Source organism: Acanthopagrus latus, chromosome 6 (genome assembly GCF_904848185.1).
Source record: "Acanthopagrus latus isolate v.2019 chromosome 6, fAcaLat1.1, whole genome shotgun sequence".
In the NCBI taxonomy this organism is placed as follows: Eukaryota; Metazoa; Chordata; class Actinopteri; order Spariformes; family Sparidae; genus Acanthopagrus; species Acanthopagrus latus.
The window spans coordinates 6,056,009-6,066,008 of record NC_051044.1 but is presented as its reverse complement, the minus strand read 5'-3'; the positions used below and the strand labels follow the sequence as shown (position 1 = coordinate 6,066,008).

The window sequence follows — 10,000 nt, the reverse complement described above, 5'->3', positions numbered from 1 at the left end:
CCTCAAACAGAGCTCCGTTAAAAAGGTTCTGCATGGACGAGATGGAAAACGTTCCTCCCAGTCGCTGTCAGAGGCAATTAGAGGAAACATTTACATGAAGTCGTTTCTGGCCAAAGGAGGAGAAACTAGTTACGGGTGAACGTACGTTATTTTTGTTCTTCCAGAAGATGAGAATAACATGAATTTGAATAATTTAATTCTTGTCTTTTTGTTCAGTTGCGTCACATTTCTTTCTACAAAGTTTGTATTTCTGCTCACTGTTTCACACGACAGCCACACACAACTAAAACTCACAGGAATCAAAGACGTTTTGTGTTTATCTTTTTTATTTTCACGACTCTCATTTACCGTCATGTTATTTTGTTTAATTCAGTTTCCCAGCAAACACTCAAATCTATAAATTCAACTCCACAGCTTCTACCCGAGGTCAAGTCCTCTGGATATTTACGTTGGTTTTTAATTAAAAGTGGACATTAAATCCTTCATTTAATTTTTTTAAGAAAAGACAAATAAATCTACCTTGTGCCTTAATTACCCAATTCAAGTATTCTTTAGACTAAACATATTTCAGTTTTTTTACATTTAGGCCACCAGAACACAAAGACATCTAGTAAATATCAAATCTCAAGACTTTTTACAAGAAAATCTAAACATTGTTGATTATACTATTCTCATTAACACAACTACCAACTACCACTAACCAATCATTTGTTCCACTTTTTCTTTACCTCCTTTATTCTTTTATCATATTAAAATTCAATATGAGAACATCTGTTTTAACCTGTGACGGTCATTTCTGCATCCTGGTTATATTTTACAATCATCTGTATGATCTGTTGTTGCTGTCAGATGGTCAGATTACATGTCAGATGTTTCTTGTGTTATCATAAACAGAACAGTAGCATGTTATAGTAAAGATCAAACATGAGACGACAGCATTTTGTTGTACAGTTGCATGAATCAGACTGCAGTCAGTATACAAACCTCTCTAAATGAATGAGCTGATTATCAACACGAACACACTGAAGAGTTCCTGCAGCATGAAAAAAAGTTTCATCAAGGTTTGTTGGAGGTTCAGTGTCGCAGGATGTTTGTCTCTGAATTATTGATGACAAACTAATTGACTTTTTCTTACAGTGTTTCTCTACCAGTCCAATTATCTCACATCTGCGTATGTGTGTGTGTGTGTGAAAGAGAGAGAGCTGCACAGAATGTCAGCATGATGCAACACACACACAATCGCCAATAACCCAGCACACACACACACACACACACACACACACACACACACACACACACACACACACACACACACACACACACACACACCGATCTCTTTGTTGATGAGTGACAGCGAGGCGCTCCAGATGTGACGGACTTCAGTCACATCACACAGTTAACACACTCACCGGCTCTGATTTAAACTGTGAAGTTGCAGCTCAGGTGATTCAGATGAAACCAGCGAAACATGAACAACATGAACTCTGAGCTGCAGCTGACTGATCAATGTGCACCGTTTGTTTCTGACACCAGAGAGATTCAGCGGGATGTGGCGAAGAGACTCGTGCAGCCACCAGAGGGAGACAGAGTCCACCAGCTCTCTGTGTCTCTGTCTCACACACACACACACACACACACACACACGCTCATGTCCTCACTATACTCAAATGTCAAAGTTTTCAGAAACTGCACCTTCCTTGAAAAACTAAAATTACACACTAGATGTCATCACAACATGTCGGGCCTGATTGATACTTGATATCTGGGGCTGATGCCGGTACAGATATGCTGTAGTCCCTAACATGTGGATATCAGAAGCTTGTGACAAAGATAACGTGACGTTTGGAGGATATTTTATAGTCTAACACTCACATTATCGTCTCAGATGACGTCTTTGCGCTGAAATAGTGGTTGGCATTTGCAAAGTACCCCCCAAAAATGACCTCTTTTCCTGCATTATAATCTCCCCCAAGAAATAAGATGATGCAGATTATCTGTGACGGGCTAATATCGTCTGATGTTATCAGCTAACCAAACCGGGCTGTAATTCATTGTAGGAACAAATGTAGTGAAGGTAACCAGACAATGTGCGAATTGTTGAGGCTGGTTCACTGCAGGCGGTCAGAAACTAGCCGGCTTCCAAACTTGTGACCGTGAGCTGATCGTCACAAGTCGTCTGCAGGAATAATTGAGGTTGTGAAGCTGCAGGCGTCTCTGTGATGATACGGATGTTTTTTTTTCTGTTTCTTCAGGAGGGATGAAGGAGCGTGCAGCGCCTCACCATCCTGCAGGACTTCCTCTTTGTTCGACAAAACTTGTAGTCAGTAACCTTCATCATGTGTAACAATATTCACTGACACATTTAAAAAGTAACTGAATTGAGTTACACCTCTGAAAAGTAACTGTACGTGTTCATTATTCTACTCTCAGCTCATTATTTTACAGAATATATTAAAAAAAGTCTCTGATGTTTTTCATCTTCTGTGTTCCTGCTTCTATCTTCAGCAAAACCAGTTTGTCGTGCACATTCGAACGCAGCTTTTCGTATTCAACAGATTTCACAAAATATCAAACCAGTCCTTAAGCTGTTAAATCTGGTGGTGATGATTGATAAAACTGCAAAAGTTGAGTGTAGGTTTGTAACGGGAGGTTACAGGAAGCTGGAGTTCTTGACTATGACTCTGTTCTCCTTGACTGAGAGTCTGTTCTGCGACACGTCCACCTAAAAAGCTCCACACCTCCTCCTCTCTTCATATAAAGCTCACACGACGGAGGACAAAAAAATCATGAGCGGCACATTTCCTCCATCGGGTCGTAATTTCTGGGATTCTGTCTCTCTGCCCACATGGTCCAACAGCAGCGTCCCTCTGATTAGAGGTTTGCTGCTCACATGACGAACACACAGATCCTGATCATCTAGACGGAATGGAAGCTTAATAGGCTAAATGTTGACCTTTTTGACCCCCTTGTTTAATTCTGGGGGCTGTTCAAATCAAATCAGCGGTATCCTGCTTCACATTAACAAAAACTCAAGAGAGGGATGTCGACGCACGTGAGGACATGTGAACGTTTAGTCACACAACACACAGATGGCCTTGAGTTTTTTTCTCACAGCGGCTAAATTTAGGGCACAAAAAGCATTTTTCACTTCAAATATAGAAGCAGATTTTAATAAGTAAAATAAGTTATTGTGGTAAAATTATTAACCTTGTCTTCTTTCTTTCTCTCTCTGTGTGGTTCCTGCTGTGTCATTCAGACGTCACACAAACTGTTTTCATCACAAAGTTTCGACGCACGGAATAAAACCTTCGTTCATCGGTGTAAAAACACCCAGCAGACGGTCTGAGTCGCCTCGCAGAGAATCTGAAGTATTCTCTGACGCGCTCAGCAGAGTTTTTTACACACTCACTTTGTTTTTATCGACACACGTCAGTCCGGCAGAAAACAGTGCGGCCATAAAGAGAAAGTAAAGATGCTACTGAGAGTCTAAGTTGTGTTTTTGATTAAGATTGTTGTGTGATAAAACATTTAAGGGATTAAATTTAAGATGAAGGAAATACTCGCCTACAGTACAGTTTACTCAAGTACACTTTTCGGGTACTTTTGCTCGAGTGTTTCCATTTTCTGCTACTTATTACATAACTTCTACTACGTTTATTCGATAGTTACTTTGCAGATTCAGGTTATTCAGAATTTGCAGGTTGTTAATTGTGACGTGTTACCACTCAGATGGTGTTTTAGGTGGGACATTGTGTGATAAGATGCTGCATCCCAGCTAAAGTAGCATCTTTTTAACTTAATTTTAACTTATTTTTATCTGTAAGCTCAAAGAAAAATCACCAATGCCGATAATTGGGAAATGCTGAATATCGGCCGCGACAGTCGGGGAGGTTCAGTCCAGGTTGTTTGTGCGCTAATTTGCAGCAAAAACACGAATAAAAAAATAAAGACTATGTGTGAGAGGATGTGTGAACTCGTATTGTTGTTCAGTAAAGACGACACGGTTGCAAATACTGAAACACTCCATACACACAGATGCACGATGAGACCGGGCTGCGTTTCATCGGCTGGAGCTCGTTCCCGACTCACTCTGCTTCATATTAAACCCACTAGATATCCAGCAGACGTCGGCTCTCCATCGGCAGTCATCGCTCACAGGAGCGCGTGTCGGCCTGCTTCTGATCTGTGGCTTTTTGTTGGCGGACTTTAAAAAACAGTCAGCAGCCGCAAATCAGAGCTAGAAATCCTGTCGTGTGGACATGGCATGTTAGGCAGGAGGATGTCTGGTCGCTTAAGAGGGAAAGCACAGTTCCTGGGGCTACATGACGGGTCATTTTCTGGTCGATTTCACACCTCATCAACACTAAACTGTGCTGGTATGAAACTGCAATTACTGCTGACAGTTCAGAAACGGAGACGCGGACTCACACAGTGACTGTCTGTGTTGTGTGAAGCACCTTTTCTGGCCTCGTCAAGCTGAGGCAGCAGGAACGAAAACCTGAGCGAGACTCGACAGACTGCTCGTACATCACATACGTCCTAAGAATGCTAAACATCTGAATGACATTTGAATGGAGGCAGTCACATTTTCCACATTTTGACTGAGGTGAAGGAACGCAGTAATGTCCAGCGTTCAGCTGAGCATTAAACACACAGAGACGCAGCAGCAGCAGCAGCAGCATCCAGAACAGAGAGCAGCTGAAAACCACTGGAATATATCAGTAAGTCAGCACGTGACAGACAACTTAAAGTCAAATTACACTAATTCATAGGTCAAACTCTTCAGCAGATGGTCAGAATTTTGCAGGAAATGACTTTAAATATATATACAATGTAATGAATGTCAATCTCCACCCAATGGAGGCTTTATAATTCAATATTAACATTGCCTGACTTCCTCCTTTGCGCCCGTCATTATTACTGCAGCCACTAGAGGGTTGAGTCACTTAAAAGTAAACACATACTGTCCTTAAATATCTTAGTTCAGTGGGTCAGCATGCTTTCATTAGCTAAGTTGCAATGTACAAGAGGTAGAGTTTAGTATGATGGGACGGCCCAGTGTGCATGATAATAGTAACATATGTTTAGATATGTAGGAGGTGGAGGGGATGGTGGTGGCGTGCACAAGTCAGTGAATTGAAACTTTCTGAAGAATAGAATTTAATGGTTGACCGTCTTTCCCATGTTGACACACAGACACTTTGGGTTGGTGGCTCAGGTCCATCGCCAATCCAGAGAAACTCAACGATCAACTTCTGTCTGTAGCGACCGATCTGCAGCCACGGTGAAACCAAAGTAATCTTTTCTTAACCCGAAGTGGTTTTTGACCAACAAGCAGAGCATCATGACAACACAGCACACTTTATCTATGATGATTGCGTTGGACGGAAAAGTCATTAATTTGGCCTGATGATCGGTGCTGGACGGAGGGTTAACGGATCGGTGTCTCCTTTGGCTACCGTGAAATACCAGCTACCAGTCGTTCTCTCCGTCGGTGGGTCTCTAACCGCCAGCTGTGCTCTGCTCATTAACCTGCTAACCAGCTTCCACGTGGCCTCTGTTAACACACACACACACACACACACACACACGGTGGCATGAGAAGAAAGTTTTATCTGTTTTATTTTCACGTGAAACCTTTTCTGATCGGGACCTCTGACGTTCTCTTTTGTAGTTTATGGATTTTGTGGTTTTCAACAAGTTTGAACTTTCATTTCTTTCATGTGAAATCCTTAACGATCAGCTCTCTGCAGCAGGTGGCCGTTTGCTGACTGCTCAGTTTTGATGTTTCTGGTTTTCCCGTTTGGTCAGCGAGGTCCCTCCAGTCGAAGTTCAGCCCCGGGTCCGGTCCGACTCTGGCCGGTCTCCATCAGACCCACATGAGCTTCATTAGCAGCAGCTGATCAGAGCGGCAGCAGAGGAACATGTGAGGTGTGTAAACGGTCATAAGACTCCATGTGTAGTTTCAATTGAAACAGAAGTGACCGACGAGCTGCTGCTCGTTAGGCCATCTAATCTCAGCCCTGATTGGCTGAATGCATATTTGAATCTGCGCCGGAAAGTAATGAGGTTAACGAGGTTCAGGTAGTCAAATATAACTCTTAAGATTTTAGGCCCGTGTCTGTATAATGTTTTATTCTGGCAGAATATTGCTGATGAGTGTTTTTACTGACATTAGATGGCAGCTAACTGAGAGTGGAGAGCTGCTTTTTGGCATATCTACATATTTCATAATCAAGAAAAAAGCAGCTAGGGTGGGATCTGTTGCAGATATTGATTTGTTGATATGTATTATTGATCGTTAACTCTCCATGTACTGTCATTCTCAGTGAACACGGCCAGTCTGGGAGGGAATAACACAACATCAGAGGAGACGGAGGCCAGTTTGAGGACGAGGAATAAAACACTGAGCTAACTAGTAACCACTTGCTAACTTAGCAGCAGTTAGTAAGCAGTTACTTTAGCAACAAAGCTGCTGGTATCCATCCATAAATCAGTGTCAACTTGTTAGCAGTAGTCAGCAACAAGTAAAACCATCTGTCCAGAGTCGAGGCAGAGCAGCGGAAAGACATCCAAGGTAAAACCAGACAATATTTTCTCGTCATAACATATTCAAATCATTGAATAAAGTTATAAAACTCAAACTACCAGAACACGTCACACGTCTCAAAATAAGCTCACTGGACCACTCAGCACTGACAACAGCTCTCAGCCACGAGGCAAACATTGTCGCTCGTAACACGCTGACCTACAAACACTCACAACAGGGAGCATTATATAAACGATCAGCTATAGTCTACATAACAAGAGAGTATTAGTCTGTTTGTCTGTTTTTGTTATATCTTTGCATTCGCAGGAAGATACAAAAAAAACCTAATTTCTGAAATTGAAAGCAACAATAACAGTGATAATGTTCAATATTCATACTCATAAAGGTCTGTGAGCTGCGGTTCTCCATTTCTACTGTAAAAACTGAAAACTGGAAACCTCTGGAGGCTTTCAGCCATGTTTGGAATGATTATTATTTCATCTATCATCATTCTATCATTTCATCTCTCTTCTCGAGCAATACAAAAGACCACACATACAGCCAAGGAGTTCAGTGTAGAGACATTTCCTTCAAAATGACACAGATTCAGGCTCGATCTCATGTTCAGCACGACCGAACGTTTCCAATATGAGGAGATTTCTCTTGCATGATAACATAATTCAGACAAATACAATAGAAAATAGAAAACAAATAGAACAAATAAAAACATGAATACAATACAGAGAAATAGACAACATATACATACAAATGTATATGAAAACATTAGACGTCATTAACTAAATCAAATCGTATCAAACACATTTTATTTATATGGCCTGAATTCACGATCACGTTGCCTCAGTGAGCGTCACAGTCTGTACAGCAAACAACATCCTCTGTCTTAGACCCTCGAAGTGAGGAAAAAAAAAACCTTTTAACAGAAAAATAAGACGGAAGAAACTTCAGGAAGATTTCCCTCCCAGGACGGACAGACATGCAGTAAAAATGTGATGACAGCTGAAAAGATGATGAGCTCTTAAAGATATTCATCACCATGATATCAGAGGGACTGCTGAAGGATGATGGGACATATCTGATGTATTTTTAAGTCATATACTGAAAGAAACACAGTAACATCAGGCCTCAGCGCCATGAAAATGAAAATCACCTGCTGTATCAGATTATTACTCCAGAACATTGTGATGTCGACGAGGACGCAGTGACGATCCATCAAAGACAGACGAGGTTTTACTGAGTGAGTGTGTCCTTTAAGGTCACGATACAGCCACAGCCGACTGTGTGTGTGTGTGTGCGTGTGCGTGTGTGTGTGAGTGTGAGTGTGTGTGTGTGTGAGTTGAAGCATCAGGATCACAGTCAGAGTGAGTTAACATTAAAGTAAAATCACGTTACTGTCAGCGGGGGTGTGACGCAAAAGTTAGATGCGGCTTACAAAACACTAAACACACACACACACACACACACACACACACACTCACACACACACACACACACACTCCTACAACACTGTTATCCCATTGGCTGCTGCGGATGAATGGGCGAGTTGTTGACCAATCAGGAGCATGTGACCAGTAAATATGTAGGCCGGTCGGCATCAGCTGGCCGCACTCTGACTGTTACTCCATCAACACACACTTGTACACACACACACACCCACACCAACACACACACACATCTGTCTGCTGTATTTTCATCATCATCGTCGTCTGTCGTCCGTCCATCATGCACAGCAAGGAACAGATCAGGTGAGAAAACAACTTCATCACATCCATGTTGTGTCTCCTCTGAAGCAGTTGTATGTTTTATTGTCGTGCTGTTGTGTTATTAACATCTTTCTCTCAACATACTGGATCAGTGTTTACTGAATGTTTTGGCTTGTGACCCCTCGTCACTGCATATTTCTACTGTGAGCAGTTCGACCAACAAGCTACAGATTTTTTTTATGTTTTGTTTTGTTTGTTTTCAATAATTTTCCGAAGCCTGAAAATTTTTTTTTCAAAAATCAGATTAGAAAAACAGTAATGTTTTTTCTTCCTGATCGCTTTGTTTTGTTGCTAACACTTGATTAGCAGCTTTTTATAAATATATATATATATATTACAGTCTAATTTCATTCTGTGAATCAGCTGAAACTAAAACACTTACCGGTGCCAACCGGTACAAGATTATGGAGAACAGAGGAGCACATTTTGGAGGAGCTCTGAGTGCCCACAGGGATCAGAACTGGAGAAAATTATGTAACAACACTGATATTCTGCAGAACCTATTAAGTCGTTTTGGTCCAACACATGTCACAGTTGTGTTGTGAAGCGTACAGTAAAGAAACGAAAAGGAAAATCTCTTGATAATCAAATGGAGGAAGTAACAACAGAGGTACTCACCTGCTGAGTACCTCTGTTGTTTCAGTTGGCCAGAAGTCATCATATATTATATTTATTTCACCTATTTATTTCTAACTATAACTCTCTTATTCCCTCTCTTGACTGTTTTGCTGTTTGTTTTAATCCTTTATTTCCATTTTAGAATTTTCTTTGAATAGTATCTTCACGCCGCTCCCTCTCCCTGTTGATGTAATGACCTCATAGGTTTCTTTCTTACTTTTTAATTTCTACATGTATTTGCTGATTTTACTCGCTAGGCACTTTGCAGATCGCCTTCTGCATCTGAGCCAAAGTGGTGCATTTGTAGATTAAGTTAATGTATTTTATCAATGATTGGATTACAAAAGCACTGATTCAATAATCAGAAGAATGCCCTCATTGTACAGTGTGTACATGTAAATATATGTATGATCAAATGATACTTTTACTCAAGAAATATCCTCATGGGTGACTATAACTTTTAAAAAAGCAGCAGTCTGTTCTAAAACAATATCTTTACTTTTACTCTGATGTGACTTTTGGGTAATTTTACAACAGTGTAAATACGACAAACCCCTCGAGCTTCGGCTTCTGTTCGCAGGTGTGAAACAGAACGAATCTGACACACTTCTGTCATCAAAACGAGGCGCCACAGCTGCTGAATACTGTTCTCATCTTTAGCCTCCAACCAACATTAGCAGTGCATGTGGAAGAGATTCGAGCTTGATGATTGGACGATTCTTGCCAAAATGCACCTCGGGAGTCGTAGTTAAATTGCGCCCCAAAACGTTTATGTACCCAACACCCAGCTGCTACTCGTTTGGACGGATGTTTGGAGAGTTTCATGATGATACAAAACAGAGAAGTGAGTCATGTAATGCTGTTTATGGGAAAAAAAATAATTTGACTTTTGCCAGGCAACCAGTGGAGCCTCCAGGAAGTTACTGGTTCCTGCAAAGAAGCAGTCAGGCACATGATTACTGATTAACGAGATATAAATTAGTGAGCTTTATAGGTGCTGGTAATAGGATTTTGTTAGCCAGGTCAGCTGATTCCCCCTGTCTCCAGGCTAAAGGCTAATTCAAGCTAAGCT

General features: G+C 41.2%; 2 protein-coding genes across 4 annotated transcripts in view; both read left to right on the top strand.

Moving 5' to 3' along the window:
- Positions 1-5,918, top strand: part of LOC119020721 (ATR interacting protein) — a 36,778-nt gene extending 30,860 nt beyond the window's left edge. For both annotated transcript variants that reach the window (XM_037100271.1, XM_037100270.1), the window contains exon 17: positions 5,812-5,918. In XM_037100271.1, coding sequence (XP_036956166.1) covers positions 5,812-5,903 — 92 coding nt within the window. In that variant the 3' untranslated portion in view covers positions 5,904-5,918. The remainder of the gene's footprint in view (positions 1-5,811) is intronic.
- A 447-nt stretch (positions 5,919-6,365) lies between these two features.
- pnp4a (purine nucleoside phosphorylase 4a) overlaps positions 6,366-10,000 on the top strand; it is a 7,657-nt gene continuing 4,022 nt past the window's right edge. Inside the window, exon 1 of one of the 2 annotated variants that reach the window (XM_037100278.1) lies at positions 6,366-6,577. Coding sequence is in view for 1 of the 2 variants with exons in the window: in XM_037100277.1 (XP_036956172.1) it covers positions 8,270-8,292 (23 nt within the window). In the remaining variant the exon portion in view is untranslated. Of the gene's footprint in view, positions 6,578-8,254; positions 8,293-10,000 lie in introns of those variants that run through there. The other variant, XM_037100277.1, reaches the window with a different exon arrangement.